Source organism: Falco peregrinus, chromosome 1 (genome assembly GCF_023634155.1).
Source record: "Falco peregrinus isolate bFalPer1 chromosome 1, bFalPer1.pri, whole genome shotgun sequence".
Lineage (NCBI taxonomy): Eukaryota > Metazoa > Chordata > Aves > Falconiformes > Falconidae > Falco > Falco peregrinus.
Window position 1 is genome coordinate 44,198,695 of NC_073721.1, and position 19,962 is coordinate 44,218,656.

Below are 19,962 nucleotides of genomic sequence, written 5' to 3' on the forward strand. Positions count from 1 at the left end.
ATGTCTGCAAAGAAAATAGAGAGAGTATGTCTCCAAGAAGCAGGTTTAAAATACAATCTACATGAACTGTTCTGAGGGGAAGAAAATGGGGAAAAACAAAGGGACAACAGAGCCTGACAGTTGCTGTGGCTTCCATCTGTCTCTAGAACAGCCTGTTCCTGGGTGGTCCATCATGGTCTGAGCTATTGTTTAGATATGTTTGAGGAATGGGAGTTAGAGAGAAGGATGTTGTCTTTATTCTCCCAGCCAAAAATATGACTAATGTATAAATAACTGTATGAAAGTGTCTTGTTCTGTAGATCTCAGATCTAGGAGTGGAGCTCAGCTAATCATGCTGGATCCTTGGCAGATCAGATGAGAAACACCTGATGTAAATTAGCTCAGATATCACACTAGGTGTCAAAACACTGAGGTCACAGCTCAGATGCTGGGGAATGCTTCTCCTAAACCATCACAATGTTTCTTCATAAACTTCAAAAGGATGTCAGCTAAGATACATTAAGTCTTCCAGTATCATCTGTAGGCTGAGGTTTGGCCAACTCTGTTGCAGCGAGCATCCAGTAAAAGTAATGATGTTCCTGTGGTTTTCATCATCAGCGAAGGTAAGAGTGACAGTGGCTCTTGTCAGAAGTATATTTTTCATTTTCTGATTTTATATTTTATATTTTAAAAATAACGGTTTGTACCATCATAAAATGATGTGTAAACTCATGTCAGTCAGCAGAGAAGCTGCAATCAATTTTCTTGGTTTGGTCAAGGCACATATCCTTGTAGACTGGGATTTACAAAAATCATAAAGAAATCGATGGTTGACTTTCAGTAAAATTCAGTGGGAATTAGGTGTAGAGCTGCTTCCAGTTTATTCCATTTTCCATTGGTGATACATCTGTCAAGCAGCCTGTCCCTTAAATAGCTGCTTAAGGATTAGGCACCAATTTTAGCTATATGACCCTGTCTCAGGGCAAAAAGTGTGTAGTACATGGAATCTCATTGTATGGAAAGCAATTTGTAAACCCCGAGTGGGAGTGCTTGAGCATAAAATCTTACCTCAAATGCTGTCCTGAACATGTTTCATGAGCTGGCAACCCAATTTAGGGATTGGCCTGAGTCACAAATGAGACCTGGATCATGTCTGCCTCTGTTATTCTTTATTAGCTACCTTGTGTTGTCTTCTGGTGCAGACAAGGGTTGCAGACATATTTGAACAAATGGGGTAAGCGTTAGAAATGGCTTAAAGCTGAATGTTTTTCCATGGCAAGAAAAAAAAAAGCCTCCGCTGCTGCTTGTTTACTTCTGGTTTATTCCCCAATAAAAGGTGAAATTCACTCTTTGTGAGCTCAACATTGTCTACAGAAAATTAACTTCAGTAAAGTGTCTGACGTATTATTGTCATTCTTCCACAAAAGCATCAGGAATAGTATGGGAAAAGAATTATCTCTACACTTTGGGGGAGGCAGAATGGTGGAAGAAGCCAGTCTTTCATCTGACAAATGAATTATCATCAAAACAGTGGTGTTTAGAGAATAAATTGCTATTTCCTCCATTACTGGCATTTCACTAGCTTACAGCTAGTTAAAACACAGTCACTGAGCTAACCGTTTAACCAAAGTTTTCTGGGTGTAGAAAGAAAAGCAAAGTTAAATTGACATTTATTAGGTGTGCTTGTTTAGCCAGTCCATTAGCTGCTTTTCATTCTCACTCTACATGCTGAGGGGTTGATTCTGCATGGAAGTCAACAGACGTCTCTTAGCTCCCCTGGCTTATATGAAAGGAACAGGGACAGACTGAGGAGGAAGAGGAAATACTGAAGCTAACTGAAAATAATCAGTTTCAGAAAGAGCTCATACAGCCCAGCCAGGTGTTTGTACCCATAAGCAAGCTATTGTATTACAGCTGATGGAAGATCAGACAATGGGAAATGTTGTCTAGTGGAAATGCGTATTGGTTGCTAAAAAGATGGTTTTACACCTATATTGATGTATGGCTTTCTTTCCTGAAGGACTTACATACTCAAAGGATTTCTTTTCCTTGTCTTCCTCTCCCTTTTTATTGTGTGCGCGTGTGCACATGTATTTTTATTGCTGTTTATTACATTGTACCTCCTTTGTTAGAGTCTCACCTGTTGTATCTCACTACTTCTGAGCTAAAATACTGCTAGCTATGATACAGGCATTGACATCAGAACCTTCAACCTCCAGTGTTCCCCAGAGAGCTCCATTTATCTTCATGCTGTAGACAAATCATCAGTATAGTGAAACTTCTACTGGGCTACAAGCCCTGGAGTTTGGATTCCCAACCAACTGGAATAATTTAAAACATATGGAAAAGGTCTGCAATGACTTAGTAATGTCGATATACCTTCTGACAGCCTCTCGAGTTTCGTACGTAGGCCAGCCTTCAGTAGCCTTCAAGCAGCAGACTAATGGGTGAAGGAACTACAAACTTTTACCATCAGTTGAATCATAACAGAACATGTATTTGTTTTAGCTACCTCCATCCCAAAGTAGTGTTTTCAGTTGAGATGAAACTCAGCAGGTGTCTGCTTGAGGCAATTCCACTTGGTCTTCTGCTTGAGGTGGTTAAACCTTCCATACTCCAATATGCTTGCTCTAAATGGGAAATAACAGTAGCTTCCTTCAAGATTCGTGTCTTGTGACATTCTGTTCACAAGCACACTGAGATCTTGGAAAACAAGGTAATGCACTGATGTTATATATAAGAACAAGCTCAGCAGCTTGGGTGAAGTGAGGTGGTATGCTGAGTAGCACCCAGCCATGTTCTTTAAGGATGTCGGCCCGCATTTGGTGTCATAGGCCTTTTATTGGGTGGTGTAGCTGTGGTTCATCCCTTACACTGCTCCTTTGTCTTTTAGGCAACAAGTGCACGAGGAAAGGAAGGGATATCCAACTTGGTCTGAACTGGCTCTCCGGTTTCTGTTCCAGATTACAAAGGCCAAACATATATAGACTCCATCAGCTTTGAAAAGGAACTGACCACTGCCATGGGACTCCCCACCCAGATTTTGGCCTGTGTGATCTTAGCTTTGCTGTCCCAGGATGTCAATGGCGGAATCATCAAGCGAACTATCCGGCAGAAGCAGAAGGCTGGGCTAAACATGACCTTGCCAGAGGATAACCAGCCTGTGGTTTTTAACCACGTCTACAACATTAAGCTGCCTGTTGGCTCCCTTTGCTCTGTGGACCTGGACACAGCAAGTGGCGACGAAGACCTGAAGGCAGAAATTGAGCCTGTCAAGAATTATGAGGAGCACACAGTGAATGAGGAGAACCAGATTGTCTTCACGCACCGTATTAACATTCCCCGCCGGGCTTGCGGCTGTGCAGCTGCCCCAGACATTAAGGATCTGCTGAGCAGGCTAGAGGAGCTGGAGGGGCTGGTATCCTCCCTTCGGGAGCAGTGTGCCAGCGGGGCTGGATGCTGTCCTAATTCCCAGGCAGTAGAAGGTAAGGCAGACAGGGGAACTGCTCTTGAGGAAATTCTTGTGCTGGCTGTAGATCTTGTTTAGAGTAGATACGCAGATCTGTTTCAAGAATGAGCAAAAGTCAACCTGTTAAATTTGAACCGTAACCAAAACTGGGAATGTATTTGGCCAGCTTGCAAGATATGTTCATTCACAGTTTTGTGGTTTGATGAATCTGTGGGTCAGAAGTCTGCCTGGGCTGCTTTGTAGCTGTGGCACCAAGCGTGTACGACATTTGGGCAGGGTGACAGTCTATGTCAGAGTTAAGATTAAAACTCATATAGTCCAAGCTCTTGGCTCTATGTTTTGTCCCTTTGAATAAGCTGCCAATCTAACCAGGTTTGCTTCCAAGTTTTCTTTAATAGAAACCAATAAAAATACAGCAGGGCATAAGGCAATAGACAAGCACAAACAGTTAGAGAAGGGGGGAAAAGGTATCCTTCCAGGATTTTTTTTAAACTGTGGTAGGGGATTGCTCAAACAAGAGAGAACACACAGGTCTTCTCAGTAGTGCTCTGTCCCTCTGAGCACAAAGCCAGACTCACGGCTGAGGATACACCATGCTGCCTGGCTTTTGATGTTCTGGAGTGAATTGGTGAGTAATGCCCTGATGGAGCAGGCAGGAAAGCTGCTCAGTCAGTTGACGAGGGATTTTGAGAAGGCCAGAGGAATCCAGCGTGCTCGTTTACCAAGTAGTTGGCAGGAGCTCTTCCCTGCTACTAATGCGAATTAAAGCATTCCTGCTAAACTAAAGCTCATTGGAGGAAGATGGAGGGATTCTCATTTAAAAGCTTTGGAGATTCTGGAAGTTATGTCCTGTAGGGAGCTTGAAAAATCAGATCCCTTTTAGGTCATATGTGCCACACTGGTTTAATGTATCCTAGACCTGAGGGGAGTAATGGGTTTTCTGGATCGTTGGTACAGGTCAGCTGGACACAACACCCTATTGCAGCGGACACGGCAACTACAGCATCGAGATCTGCGGCTGCGTGTGTGAGCCTGGCTGGAAAGGCCCCAACTGCTCCGAGCCCAACTGCCCGCGCAACTGCTTCAACCGGGGCCTCTGTGTCCAGGGCAGGTGCCTCTGCACCGAAGGCTTCACCGGCGAGGACTGCAGCCAGGCCACCTGCCCGTCCGACTGCAACGACCAAGGCAAGTGCATGGATGGGGTTTGCATGTGCTTCGAGGGGTACACGGGCCCAGACTGCAGCGAAGAGCTCTGCTCCCAGGGGTGCAGCGTGCACGGGAGGTGCGTGGGCGGGCGCTGTGTGTGCCACGAGGGTTTCACTGGTGATGACTGCAGCGAGCCCCTCTGCCCCAACAACTGCCACAACCGCGGGCGCTGCATGGACAACGAGTGCGTCTGCAACGAGGGCTACACTGGCGAGGACTGCAGCGAGCTCATCTGCCCCAACGACTGCTTTGACCGTGGGCGCTGTGTCAACGGGACCTGCTTCTGCGAGGAGGGCTTCACTGGGGAGGACTGCGGGGAGCTGACCTGCCCCAACAACTGCAACAGCAATGGGCGCTGCGAGAATGGGCTGTGCGTCTGCCACGAGGGCTTCGTGGGGGACGACTGCAGCGAGAGGAGGTGCCCAAAGGACTGCCACAACCGTGGGCGCTGTGTGGGCGGCCGCTGCATCTGCCACGAGGGCTACCTGGGCGAGGACTGCGGGGAGCTGCGGTGCCCCAACGACTGTCACAATCATGGTCGCTGCGTCAATGGGCAGTGTGTGTGCCACGAGGGTTTCATCGGTGAGGACTGCGGGGAGCTGCGGTGCCCCGGGGACTGCAACAACCGTGGGCGCTGCGTCAACGGGCAGTGCGTGTGCCATGAGGGATTCATCGGGGTGGACTGTGGCAAGCTGCGGTGCCCCAATGACTGCAACAACCACGGGCTCTGTGTCAATGGGCAGTGTGTGTGTGACGAGGGGTACACCGGAGAGGACTGTGGGGAGCTGCGGTGCCCCGAAGACTGCCACAACCGCGGGCGCTGTGTGGAGGGGCGCTGTGAGTGTGACAACGGTTTCACGGGGGAGGACTGTGGCGAGCTGTCCTGCCCCAATGACTGCCACCAGCGTGGGCGCTGCGTTGATGGGCGCTGTGTGTGCCAGGAGGGCTTCACAGGGGAGGACTGCCGTGAACAGACCTGCCCCAATGACTGCAACAATGTGGGCCACTGCATCGACGGACGGTGTGTCTGTGAGGATGGTTACATGGGGGATGACTGCTCTGATGGTAGGTTGCAATGTCCCTTTTGAACCACTTCCCCTGGGTAATTCCCCGTGTCCATCCACGTCCATCCAGCAGCCTCGGAGGCTCTGGAAACCTTTTCCGTATAGCTGGGCCCTGTTGCCACCTTTCTTTATCATAGTCCAAACAGCTGAATCAGAGCAGTAGCACCAGCAGCAGCAGGATCTTGGCCTCCCTTGCTTTTCAGGGCTATATTGGTGGTGACTTTTTGTGGTCAGCTAGCCAGCAGGCTGATAATGGTGATGCGGTCCATTTGTTATCTTCAAGTTTGCTCTCACCACAATGTTGCTGGAGCTAGCACCAGCTGGGGTTTGTCACCGTGACCTTTCAGCTTCTCATAGTACCTCTTGATGCTAAAAAAAAATTGCATCTGCAAGAAACTGTTCTAGCTACAGAGAAAAGGGAGATGTATCCAGAGTCGTCTTACTAGGTATTCAGCAGGATCAGTCAGTCAAAAGAATAGGGCCTGAATTTTGACTGAAGAATAAGACTTTGCAGGAATGAGATAACGTAGATAATGAATGTCAGTGAATAAAGAGCCTGGGTATCAAATGTTTCTTACAACCAGGTTCTGGTTCGCTGTCTCATGCTGGATGGATAAGAAAAGTGGCTGATTTACAATGCTATCGCTATTGTAGGAGGTGAAAATGAACCACACAGCACTGACAGTATACACTGACAGACCTCAGGGTCTCATTGGCTTTGCTTTGAAGGTAGATCACTGAACTAGAGCCCTGGTGGAGGCAGAGGGCATAGTGGAGGCAAGGCACACAAAAGCAACATCCTGAGGTGATCCGTACGGAGATGACTGCCACCATGGAACAATTGCCAGGTGTTGTAAATATTGCAGTGCAAGCTTTCAGGGTTATTACAGGGGCCTTCACTATCTTCCAATTGGCCAAAGTGATTTTTCTAACCAAAGTAAAACCTGATGTTTACTTTTATATATATATTTATATAGACGTATGTGTGTGTATGTGAGATCTGACAAAAGCTTAGAGTAAAATCATGGAATCAGCTGCAGTGGAAACTTAGCTATAAAAACGTGCACTTAGTTTCCCAGTACCACTGACTCTATGGAAATTGATAGAAAATTTTGGCAGCTAGATAGTGACAGGCATTACACTGTTAATGAGGTAGTTTTCTTTAGTAGATCCCAGGAGAGAGATTTTGGAACCTAAGACCTTTGTAGAGTAATCAAAGAATATTAGGGGGTGGGAACATTATAAAAGACAATGAGTACCCTTGAAAAGAAATTCCATGTTTTCATCTCCTCCTTCTGGAAGACTCCTAAACCACATTTTGTGCTCTTGTACATGCAAATGTGGAGTAATCTATTGTAAGTATTTACAAAAATAATCATGTTTTATTTTACTTTGGAAAATCTTTGCAAACCCTAGGACTTCTAGCTATAAAATCATGTGCTTCTGGCAGTTGAATTAAACATCTGAATCCCTAGGGACCCAGCTATAATAGTCTTGTGCAGTAGCCATGAACGGAGGAGCTGGAACACAGTCAGCCATAGGTTGTGTGCAAGTGTGAGAGCAGAAATTGGCTCATGACTTTTGGAGATGTCTGTAGCCTTCATCAGCTAAACATTCCTTTCTTCAAGTGCCTAATTTGTGTGACATGGCTTCCCCATCCCCTGTTGGTTAGATGATTCTTATAATCTGCTCCTGGGAAAAATGTGCAACTGGGTAAGTCATTATTTTCTGAGCCTTGAAAATTTCTTATAAGTTTGTTTTGTTTTTTTTCCCCTTCCTAGTGTCTCCTCCAACTGAGCTGACCGTGACAAACGTAACAGATAAAACTGTAAATCTGGAATGGAAGCATGAGAATCTCGTCAATAAGTACCTCATCACCTACGTCCCTACCAGTAGTGGTGGCTTAGATATGCAGTTCACCGTGCCAGGAAACCAGACAGCTGCCACTATTCATGAGCTGGAGCCGGGTGTAGAATACTTTATCCGTGTTTTTGCAATCCTTAAAAACAAGAAGAGTATTCCAGTCAGTGCCAGGGTAGCAACATGTGCGTTTAATATTCCCTGTATTCATTGTTTTGTCTATTCCATTGTATGTATTTATTTGCATCCTTTTTTTTTAGGGTATTAATTCTTTTGTATTTTCTATTTTCAATTCATTTGCTGTTCATGTTCCTTTCTGTATCGTGCACACCACAGCCATATCTAAACACCCCAGCCTCAAAAGGTGCTCTTTGACTTCTGTCACTGTGCTCATTTTTAGAGATCTGGGGCAGGATTCATCTTGCTTAGCTTCAAATGTCCTCTCTAGGCTTCTTTGAAGAGGGTAGAAAAAGATTTCTAGGGCCAAATTCATTTTACTCTAAGGTGACATCTAAAATAGGGCAGAAAAAGGTCTCTCCAAAGGCAGAATAACTGGCTGGGAAGAGAGTTTAAACATATTAGCTGCAGATAGCTGCCTGGCAGGTAGTTACAGTGGTGGAAGGATGTCCCACCCGCAGTGCCCCGTCGATGGGAACCTGTAGCTCATGTAATGATATCCTTTTCTGTCACAGATCTGCCGGCTCCAGAAGGTCTGAAATTCAAATCCGTTAAAGAAACATCTGTCCAGGTGGAGTGGGATCCTCTGAACTTTTCATTTGATGGCTGGGAGCTGGTCTTCCGTAACATGGTGAGGAAGCAGTGTCTCTTGTACAGAGGCCGTACATAAGTGCAAGATCCTGGATTTCTTGTATTTATACCGACTGATTGTCCCATGTGTTACAGAAAAAGGATGATAACGGAGATATAACCAGCAGCTTGAAAAGGCCAGAGACATCTTACATGCAGCCAGGTTTGGCACCAGGGCAACAGTATAATGTGTCCCTTCATATAGTGAAAAACAACACCAGAGGACCAGGACTATCCAGAGTGATAACCACAAGTAAGCACAGCCTGTGTTTGTAGTGCCACCTATAAAACCACTGCTGTTTGGGGTGGCCTAGGGAGGTTTTAAACAAAGAGAAAGCCAAGCTCTACACTGTGAATTGATAGGGTGGAAAAAAGTAGTGTGGAGCTGTTAATGAAGAATACATGAGGAGAAATTAAATCCTGTCCATGCTACCTGTTAGAAGAGGAAAGGAAATTTACGTTTAGCTAGCAGGTAGCAAGTGCTATACATTTTTATTCTTTTTCAAAAAGTACATCAACAGGAACTAGAATTTCTTTCACCCTGGTGATATTTGCATGAAGAAATTATTTAAAGGAGAGTTTCTGTTGTGCAGATGGAGAACCTCTTAGGCTGCCTGTCTTTCCTTTGGCAGCTCCTAATGGTAATGAATTTTGATGAATTTGCTTCTGATGAATTGAGTCCATTTGGCACTTTCTTCAACTATAGAAAGTAAAGGAAGAAAGTAAATGAAGATAATCTTCAGTTGGTAGAAGCCACTCATTTTAATTTTGCTCTGAATCATCAATTAAAAGCACAAGAATGTGTATGATTTTTCTGGCAAATTTTCCTTAAAAAAAACTTCTTTTTTTTTTCTTTTTGTTAACAGAGCTTGATGCCCCTAGCCAGATCGAGGCAAAAGATGTCACAGACACCACAGCTCTTATCACGTGGTCCAAACCCCTGGCTGAAATTGAAGGCATAGAGCTCATTTATGGCCCAAAGGATGTTCCAGGGGACAGGACAACTATTGACCTTTCTGAAGATGAAAACCAATACTCTATTGGAAACCTGAGGCCGCACACAGAATATGAAGTGACGCTCATCTCTCGTCGAGGGGACATGGAAAGCGACCCCATGAAAGAAGTCTTTTTCACAGGTAAGAAGCTGGGAAACCAATCCAAACTTCTGGGAAGTAATGTAATCACCATTAATTTCCTACGCTATTTGTATCCTGTTGCTTCAGTTGATAGTTACTGCATCAACACAGAATCAGCACCATTATAGAGGTACATGAAAGTGGAGAATGTTTCTCTTTGCCTTATAGACCTTACTGGCTCGGCAAAATATTTAGACCCCTCCAAGTATCTAAATGTATTTTGAAAATGGGAATTATGGTATTAAGTCTCTTAGAAGCTTTTGCTCATTATACCCTAAATCTCTAGTTCAGGAAACAAATTCCTCTGGATTGCTTGTCTGTCTGCTGAGCTTAATATCTTCCATGGTTCCTATTCAATCTAAGACCTTTCTGTTTTTTCTATATGTATAACAGATTAAAGGAACTGCTTTTTTCTCTTCTTAGTTCTCCAAATGTTTTCTGTTACGCTTTTAAAAATTGACTTTGCTCCTTAGTGATCCTTGGAATGCATTATGAAAGTGTGGGTCCTTTAACATGTTGGCCAGGTTTGAGGCATTAAGGTAGCTGTGTAAATGATACATAGACAGTTACCTCCTTTTTCATCCTAAAATGAAAAATGTGTTCATTCACAGCACAATTTGAGTCTACTATAGGTCTGAACAGTGAAAGCCTGTTGAATTTTTACAGAATATTCATCGTTTGTTTTGAGCCTTAGAGTTCCTTTCAGCCATGAATGCAAGATATTTACTGAACAGAAATTCTGGAGATGATAAATTGTTGTTTCTTAGCAGCCTTTTTCCTTTTGAAAGCTGATGTATTTATAAAGGAAAAACAGTATTTTCAGCCTAATATGTTTTTTCCACAAGCTTGTTTTGTAATGAAAAATAATTACTAAAATTGAAAATGTTATTTTTGTCCCAGGAGACATAAAGCTGAATTTCTTCCACTGATGTTTTCTCCAAAGCTAGTGAACTCTTCATTTCATGCTAAAATAAATCTGCGTGATGTAGTTAAAAACGTAGCAGTATCGTGTGAGAGGAAACTTAACTTTTTCAGATCATTTCACCTTCTAAAAATCACTGTTATAAAAGACTGCTGTCATAAGAGAATTATTTCTATTTATTTACTGGTTGATTGAACACAGACTTGGATGCTCCAAGAAACCTGAAGAGGGTGTCACAGACAGACAGCAGCATCACTTTGGAGTGGAAGAACAGCCATGCAAATATTGACAACTATCGAATCAAGTTTGCTCCCATCTCTGGTGGAGACCACGCTGAGATCACAGTGCCAAAGGGTAATCAGGCCACAACCAGAGCTACACTCACAGGTAGGGGAATGGAGATCTTGCCATTAATATTGTGCGGCTACCATCACCCTAGAGCACAGTAGTGTAGTGAAAAAATGCCTTTTTGGTCACTATATGTAAGAGGTACAAGCAGAGGTTACTCATTTTGTGTACAAGCAATACAAAGAAATTAAAATACATACGATATACATTTACACACCTGCAGATGGGTAACTAGCCAACAGACGGTATGTAGCCATTTCAGTTTCATGTGCATTTCTGAATCCCACTAGTCAGTTCCCCAAGTTCTAGGTAGCTACATGTCTTTGTGGAGATGGCTCCAAATCTCTGAGTTCAAAAGGCTTTTGCATATGCTAGGGATGATATTTACTGATGCCAGACTGCAACTTTTCTGTGAACCTGCAAGCTGCCTTACCAGCCTGCAAGGCTAGATAACGGTACTTTGTCTGTGTCACATGGATGTCTACCTGCTTTGCTTTGGCAGAAGTACCTACACTGCAAGCTCCGGAAAGCAGAAGCTATCTCTGATTACGCAGTTGCACAGTGTCCAAAATGCAGTCAGCCATAATTTTTATCCTTTGGCATATACATGGAAAAAGATTTAGCATCAGGTCAGCTGGAGGGTCAACTGAAACCTCGATTCTCTGCATGCACAGGAAAACATGTATCTTACCCTGCATACATTCAGACTTCCTTACTTAAACAATTGCCCGTAGGCATATTCCAGAGACAGGAACTCATGCTTCTATTCCTCATCCCTTAGGTTTGAGGCCCGGGACTGAATATGGCATTGGAGTGACAGCAGTGAGACAGGACAGGGAAAGCGCTCCTGCTACCATTAATGCTGGCACTGGTGAGTAGCTTGATCTCCCTTTGTGCTCTGGAGGAAACACCAAGTCAGGTGAAGCCTCTTCTCCATGCAGTGCCTGCTGAAGTAAATGAAAGTGAGGGAAATTTGTTCTGGTGTGATTTGTCTGTAAAAAAGAACTTCGTCACCTTCTACCTGTATCATGCAACAGGGCTTCAAAAGCTCCAAAAGGTGGATAAGACTCTGAGCTGTTGCTAGACTGCCAGTATAGATGTCACTTTGTCTACAGATGCCTAAAAAACTGTCCCAGGGCAGTTCAGAGACACCTCAACTTCACTTTTTTAACCTGTAGATCTTGATAACCCCAAGGACCTGGAAGTCAGTGACCCCACTGAAACCACCTTATCCCTTCGCTGGAGAAGACCAGTGGCCAAGTTTGATCGCTATCGCCTCATTTACATTAGCCCGTCTGGAAGGAAGAACGAAGTGGAGATCCCTGTGGACAGCACCTCTTTTATCCTGCGGGGGCTGGATGCAGGCACAGAATATACCATTAGTCTGGTGGCGGAGAAAGGCAGACACAAAAGCAAACCCACAACTGTCAAGGGTTCAACTGGTGAGTAACAGCTTTTGATGAGGGTCATGCACCAGGTCATTGGGCAATGACTAACCCAAGGACAACTTCACCTGATTTTGTAAGCCATGTCTGGGGAACTGCTGAAAAACATCCGCTGCCTGCAGAGCAGGCTTAGCTCTGTCTAACATGATAGGCTTAATGGAGGGAGAGCTGTGTACTTCCCTACCTACTGTGTTTAGCTCCATGTTCTCAATGATTTCTTGTTTATCCTTTGAGAACACTCACAAAGAACTCAGCTATTTGTCCTGCACGAAACACAGTCCTCATCTTTTGTTTTAAATGAGGCTGGTTTTTCGTGCATTGTGTCTTATAATTTGAGGGTTTCTTTCTACAGCCAAAAAATAAGAGGAAGAACAACCAGAGTGTATTTAACATTGCTTGTTCCCACCTAATGAATTCTCTTCACAGCATGCCTCTACCCATCACGTGCCAGCAGGGTCAACAGGGCTCTGACGTTGCCCTTTTTCAGTTTGCTCCTCCAAAAGCAGGAAAGGCTACCGCCACAGATCAGGTCACATTCACCGTTTCCATTGCATACCATGGCTGTTACACTTGCCGGCAGAGAAGGGGTCTGTTTCTGCCATCTCCAGGTGTACAAACCATTCTAATCAACCTGTTTCAGTTGACAACTTATTCAATTCATATTCTTTATGAAACATTTTGACCCGAAGATTGTGGCATACAGAGGTATATCTCGGCATAGAACACAAGTCAGTCCTGAATCTTTAAGTGCCTTCAGGCTAAATCCTGTGAGGCAAAGCCCTGACTGCTATAAGTGAGCAGAGACAATGAAATCAGAATCAGCTGCACTGCAATTATTGTCCTTAGCAGATATCAAGGTGTTTATCCTTTTCTCCCTGAAGACTATCTAAGGGTAAACACATCAGAAGCTGTGGATTTTACAAATTAATAACTATACAGCTTAACTCATCAAACCTGTTTTCATATTCCCTGGTAGTGTTTGTGCCAGCAGACTCTCTGAACACTTTTAGAGTCAAGGAATGTAGGGCAGCAGAGGGTCATGTGGTATGGGGTCAACTACAGACAACCATCAGTACTGAATTACTTGTTTGATGTATAAGTCAGGCCTGCGTGCAATGCGGGGAAAACTTCGGAAGCCTTGAGGCACACACATGACAGGAAGCTGAAAGTTTATGTGGCAGGAGTGAGCAGGCTTTGATTTTTCCAGTTATCTGGTCCCCCATCTGTCTGAAGACTGAGTGGTCTCAGAAGACGTATGCAGAGGGTGAAAAGACAGAAGCAACATACTGTGGAATTTCACAGTCTGGTCTTACCGGCACCAGCTTCCAGAGTCCTACATGGTGGCTTCTTTTTCCTGGTTTGGTTTTGGTGTTGTTTCTTTTATTATAAATACATTCATCTGGCCAGTGTATTTATTTTAAGTCTTTACTCAGAGCAGCCAGTAAACAAAGCGTTCTCTGCAGTGGGCTCCTTGGAAGCAGCAGCAGCAGTTGACATAACCTGTCTCTGTGACCTTCCTCCTGCGTAGGAGCGGACAAATCCAAACACATGAGCGTGGGGAGGCAGCAGCCCTCTGTAAGCCTGTAGGGTACGAGACAAGAGGTCTGCTTCAGTTTACTTTTTGATCCACCCTCAAGTCAGTCCTCTTTATCTACGTTCCCAGTCTTGAAGTCCTCAGGATAAGCCAAACAAACGTGTTGTTTTACCCTCTCATGCAGAGCTATGGGGAGCTCAGGTCCATTGCACTGCTGGGGAGAGTATTTGGAGTAACCAGGGAGAGAGAGGAGTGATTGAACTGGAAAGTGCCAGTAGTCCAGCTAGGACTGGAGCAGCTTTGCTTGGCAGGTGCAGGAGACAGTCCTGCTGTTTAGAGGGGCATGTGCCATCCCTGCTGCCCCAAGGAGCCAGGGACTGCAGAATGATTGAGACTTTTTCCTTTCAGAGTTTCCATTGCTTCTCTAAATTGCCAGTTTTTCATCTTCTATTCTTCCCAGCCTCTTGATGGTTCAGTCAGGTTTCTCTGCTGGCAGGTACTCAAGAGCTTCCCACAAATGCTTTGTATTTGTTTGTGTAGTGAATTTTCTGCCACTGAGGGTAAAGTTGCTTTCAGCCCCAGAGCTGAGGGTCTTCTATTGGTGCCTTCCCTCCTCTCTTACATTCTGCTTGGTGTCTTTTAATGTATATCAACTCTCCGCACACAGACAACTGAAACGTTCTGAGCTCATGAACCTCTAGCAGAGGACACAGCTCTAATTCTTCCATAGTATAGAATATAAGAATAGAATAGAAGCCTTCTGTTGTTTCTGTCTCTTCATATGGATGAAGTGCAGCTCAAGTGACCAAGGCTTTTTTAACTCATGATCCTGCATTCAGGAGAAGGTAAAGATTATAAAGCAAACAGTTTGCTAAATGTTATTTTGTTTTGCTAAAAAGGGAAGACTTAATATTTCACACTGCCGTTTGCTTGTTTGTTTCTTTGTAGCTCTGCATAGCCTAACCCTAATGCAGGCAATGACTCCTGACCCAGAGGAGCTTTCTGGCTCTGGGAGCTTTCTTGCTCCAGAGGCCTCAGGGATGCAGGAGGATGCACTGAGGGACCTTGTGGTCTCAAGGGTAACAGACCACAGTTTTAGTGTCTCGTGGTATGCGGATACAGGAGTCTACAGTAGTTTTGTGGTGGAGTACAAGGAAGTGTCATTGGCAGCTGGGCCCCCTGCAGAAACCTTCCTGCCCAGAGAATCCCTAGGCGCTGTGATTGACGGCCTCCAAGCTAACACTTCCTATAAAATCAAGGTGTATGGACTGGCTGGAGAGCAGCGTTCTTCTTTGGAAGCTGTGGTCACAACAGGTACCTCCTTTCCGTTATTAACGAAGGTATCACGAACTAGGCTACTACTTGTTTGTTAGAGGACCTACCCAGCGTTGCACTAAGGTTTTGGTTCAGAACTACTTCAGAAATCAAAGAGAATAAGCCATTTTACTAGTTGGAGGGACCTTTCTGGCAGCATGTCTTGGGAATGTTACATCAGATTAACAACTAATCTGCAGGGTGAGCACGTAACCCAGCGCTGAGGAAGTTGAGCAGTCAGACTGCAGCTTTGTTCTTTCTTGCTCTGGTTCTGGAACCCTGCCTGCACAGCACAATGTGGGTCCTGGAGGAGGACGGATGGCAATACATCAGGCATGAGAGGCCTGTGGAGATAAATGAGTGGACATTAGAGAAACCAAGTGCCAACCTCAAATTCTTCTGCTGAAGGACCCAGATTGTGCAGCAACTGTTCTTGAATCGTGGATGCGATACTCTCTTACCTCTGGAAGTGAGCTGCACGTAGGAGCATGGCTTGGAGAAGTAACTTTTCCATTCTGTTGAATGTTTTTAAGAAGATTTATGCTGTTTACCAAAGACCCTTGTCTGTGCTGTGCGTCAGTCTGTCTTCCTCTCCTGGCTTCTGCTAGTCTTAGATTGCACCACCCTTTTTTATACAAACTCAAACGTTAGGAAGAATGATTAGGTGAGCCAGTTCAATGGGAAATTGCAGCGCTGACCACTGGGAAACAAAGTTTGCCAGTAAAGACTGCCCAGTTCTTCAGCTGATTCCTCTGCTGAGAGTACCTGGAACCTGACTTCAACAGGGGAACCTTTAGTGGTACCTACCGCTGCATTTCTGGCTGGTGCTGTACTGCGGTGCTTTCTTCATGAAATGCAGAGGTGCGCAGGCACTGCGAGCTCAATTTAATCAGCAGGTTGAGGAGGGGAAAGCCATTTAGCCAAAGGGTTCTGAAAAGAATGCAAATTTCTTGGTAGGCCGTCACATCTTACAGAGTGCTTGAGCTGATGAGAGACTCTGCAGCAAAACTGGCTGATAGCCCCTCTTGGCAAATCATGTAAAATCCCAGAGACAGAAGCAAGAAATAATACAGAATACTGTTTGCTCCATCCAGAGGAACTGGGGAAATGTCCTGGCAGGACATTAGCATTCTTTTTAGTAAAATTACCAACGCAGCATTACAATGGAATTCCTCAAAAGGCTAGCAACAGCATTATAGACTTATTTAGACCATATTCAGCCAGAAGATTTTACTGAAAATTATATTGAAAAGTATTCCAGTCTGAGAAAGAGCATTTGTTTGTTGTCCATTCAGTTTGCCTTCTACATAGTTTTCAGCTCTATTCAGCTTCAGCACCTACTATTCATTCATCTTGCCACCATGAATCATGCTCTCTGGCTGTCATCCACACACCTAGGGCTCCTAGAGCTCTCTTTCTCTTCTCCCCATCCATTCCCTTAGCTGCAAAGTCAAGTGTTTGAACTTCATTGTTCTTGTTATCCTACAGTTCAACTGTTTTCCAAATTTTCCATTACCTCTTACAGTATTCTATCTGCTTAATAATGAACACTGATACTACCTGTGCTATTTTTCATGTATTCATATAATTTCATTTTTCTGTCTGTTGTTTGTTTGTACACAAAGCCACATATTCCTCTATTACACATGGGCTTAATATGGGATATGTGTGCGTAGAGGGTAGACCACTCTTTCTCGTCCACAAATTCATTTGTGGAGTCATGTCATTAAACCCAGGGTAATATTCAGAATTAGGTCTGAAAAGAAATCAGAGGTAATGTAACTACATATAATTACATATGCTCCATGAGACCATCTCTATATGGCAGCTTCCCACGTCAAGGTTGGCACAATCTAATTAATCCTCTTATGACAGCAAAATTCTGAATTAAAATGCCTTTTAGGTGGTTGGTCCCTCAGTTTTTGTATGATACAGTTGAATTGCTGCTGTATTTCCCGTCCAGACTGGAGTGACCAAGTCCTTGTGTGGTTATGCTGTAACTGGCAGCAATCTGGGAGAAATGTCAGTAGGGGTGGTCAAGTGGAATGAGGGCAAGTGAGAAGATAGTTTGGGCTAATATTACACAAGGTTTTCTCGTGGATATCAGGAGCGTAATGCCAGCCTTGGGGTTTTTTTTCCCTTGCATTTTTGAATGTTTTGTCCTCAGCTTCCAACTCAGGGTACGTGCCAGTTTCCCAGTGGGACCACGACCACCCACTACCTGGAGCTGTACCTGTGCGATGTACTGCTGCCCTTTTCCCCCACTTCACGCTACCTATGCACGTCTTTTGCAGAAATATTTCACAGTAAAGCCCAGCTACCACTGTGCATGTTAAGTAGAAAACCTTAAGGCTGAACAAGCACCAGTGCACTTGCTTGATGCCATAGTTTTTTGCCTGTTTCCAGAACAGGAAAGAGCTGGTTGGCATCTAATTGCGCACAAGCAGCTGGGAATCGCAGAAGGCTGATGATTCCATTCTGCATGTCTTTCTGCTTTGTTACATGGGCTCAGTAACCCTGGTACAACCAGGTAATAGTTCTGACAGCGGGTTTACTGGGAAAGAGGGAATTATGCTAGTGGTCACCACTGCGGGTGTGCTGGTGTCATGACAGTATGGCTGTCTTCAGGTTGCAGCATATGTAGGGCCTGGTCCAGATCATGTGCTGGGGTAATTTAAGTCAAAAATATCGATGTTATATAAAAACATAAATCACTCTTTGCCTCACAGGCTTCCCTCCTTCCTGGAGGTGAGCAGAAAACAATATTTCTACATTTGTATTTGTCCTGAGAGGGTGGTTGGGTTTTTTTGAGATAACATTTCTGCATTTGTTTGAAAGCGGTTTAGACTTATTTTTCTCCTCTGAAACCTTTTTTTCTGATACATGTGTGAATTTGGAGACAGATAATGAATCCTGAGTACCTATTTGTGTTGATCTGATTGATGGTGGTAGATGACTTGCTCTCTCTTAATTGAATGCAAGTGGAGCATGAAAGCAAGACATTCACTGAGGTGTGAAATGCTGTGGTTTTCCACTAATGAGGAGATAATTCTGCATGTCAGAAAAATCACCTGCCTGTTGCCTTGCAGCTGCAATCAGAAACACGTGCCCTGTGATCTCCACAGTTCCCAGATTTTCAGATTCTGACTGTGCTACGGGACATATTCGCAGATGGTTCAGCATGCTGAAGGCCAAGCCTTTTCCCTTCCATTCCTTTGGATCTCTTTAAAGAAAGCTTGCTTGAGTTCTTGCTGTCCTAGTTTTTAGGTGAGGATGCGTGTGTCTGTGTGTGTCCCCGCCTTTTTTGAAAATTCTGCATGTAACCAGATGGATAACTCCTCCAAGCCTGTTTTTGGTTGGATAGGATGAGATTTAGCATGCTTCTGCTGCAGCTGATTTCTCAGTCTGGATTTGGATATGTTTGTGATAATTGGCATGCATTCCATTTACGGTTTTTATCAGAAACCAAAACTGACACGCTGTAGTAAAGATAAAAGGCATGTTTGAGAGGCTTAGGGTTCACATCCTCACCGATGTAAATCAGCAGAAATCTTTGGAGGCAGTCAAAGTGCGCTGATTTACATTAGCTGAGGATGTGCCTATTTGTCTACTGGAAACATTTCAGCTCCTCTCCGTGTTTAATGGTTGTTGCTCTGGATCTGCTATTTAGTGTGGTCGCGTGAGGACCATGTTGCGCTTAGTGATGCTACCTCTGCTTGTGGCCTGGATTCAGTCTCCAAAACAGAAGTACTCATCTGTTTCCTCTGTTCTTAGAGCTGTTTAATAGAAAGCATACAAACTGTTCGGTAGCAGATGTTAGCTGTCTTTTGGTATGTTTGGGGGTTTGTTCTCAGGAAATTTTAACTTGTAATTTGCCTCTGTTTAGCACTTCTAGTCACAACACCTGGAGAACCAATCAATGAAACATCATTTAATCCTACCAGTCCTGCACCGACAGAGCTCAGTTCTTTAACAAACCCCAGCACTGATTCTCAGGCTCTGCTTTGGGTGCCCACTGACCCTCCCACCTCAGAAGCCACTGCTGCTCTTCATGACCTTAATATAACACACAGGACTTTCAGTAGTTTCTCCCTGTCTTGGGCAGCACAGGATGAGGTATTTGATCAGTTCTTTATCACTCTGAAAGACCTGTCCAGTTTAAACAGAATACAGGAAATATTTTTACCGGGAAACCATCGAGAAACAGAGATTACCAATCTCACAGCTGGCACACAATACCAGATTAACCTCCATGGAAGCACTCAAGGTCAGCTCTCTTGGTCCCTGGAAGCCCTAGCCACCACAGGTATTTTCTATGGATTCATTATCCATGTGTTCCTTTTCTGCTCTGAAATACAGAAGTTCATTTTCATACTGCTGTTCCATTGCAGAAATGCTAGGCTGTGTAAGTGATGCATTTCTTCTTAGCTGTGGTTTGTGGGATTTTTTCCCCCCTTTCTTCCTTTTGCATGGGATAAAACTCTTATTGCTATGGAATGAGAGCCTTGAGTGGTACAGCATGGACAATGCCCCATGCAGCTTTTAAGGTGATGTAGCATCAAGTCCCTCTTTTCAAATTGCATGCGAAGAGAGGCATTGATGCATCTGCTATTTACAAGGCACATGCAAATAGCAGGATGCTACAAGCGTTTATCTGGATTGTGGTTCAAACACCAGAAAGATTGCAAAAAGGTCGCAGTTTGCAGCATTGGCATGAAAGTGGTGATGTCAGAGGAAAAAAAAGATTGGAACACATTGGGAGTATACCTTTCTGAAAACTTCTGTCTCTTATCCCTATGACATGAATTTCATGAGGAAGCAGGCCTATGGCCACAGGGCTCAGCTCAATAATGATCAAAGTACCAGTGTGTAAGCTCA

General features: G+C 44.3%; 1 protein-coding gene across 4 annotated transcripts in view; it reads left to right on the forward strand.

Annotated features, from left to right (window-relative positions):
• The window catches only part of TNC (tenascin C), a 72,236-nt gene that overhangs the window by 21,619 nt on the left and 30,655 nt on the right, over positions 1 to 19,962 (forward strand). For 3 of the 4 annotated variants that reach the window (XM_013294312.3, XM_005231278.3, XM_027778190.2), the window contains exons 2-10: positions 2,873 to 3,464; positions 4,406 to 5,719; positions 7,500 to 7,763; positions 8,271 to 8,386; positions 8,482 to 8,638; positions 9,252 to 9,521; positions 10,645 to 10,830; positions 11,573 to 11,662; positions 11,970 to 12,233. In XM_013294312.3, the coding sequence (XP_013149766.2) occupies positions 3,002 to 3,464; positions 4,406 to 5,719; positions 7,500 to 7,763; positions 8,271 to 8,386; positions 8,482 to 8,638; positions 9,252 to 9,521; positions 10,645 to 10,830; positions 11,573 to 11,662; positions 11,970 to 12,233 (3,124 nt within the window). In that variant the 5' untranslated portion in view covers positions 2,873 to 3,001. The remainder of the gene's footprint in view (positions 1 to 2,872; positions 3,465 to 4,405; positions 5,720 to 7,499; positions 7,764 to 8,270; positions 8,387 to 8,481; positions 8,639 to 9,251; positions 9,522 to 10,644; positions 10,831 to 11,572; positions 11,663 to 11,969; positions 12,234 to 19,962) is intronic. The other variant, XM_055805324.1, reaches the window with a different exon arrangement.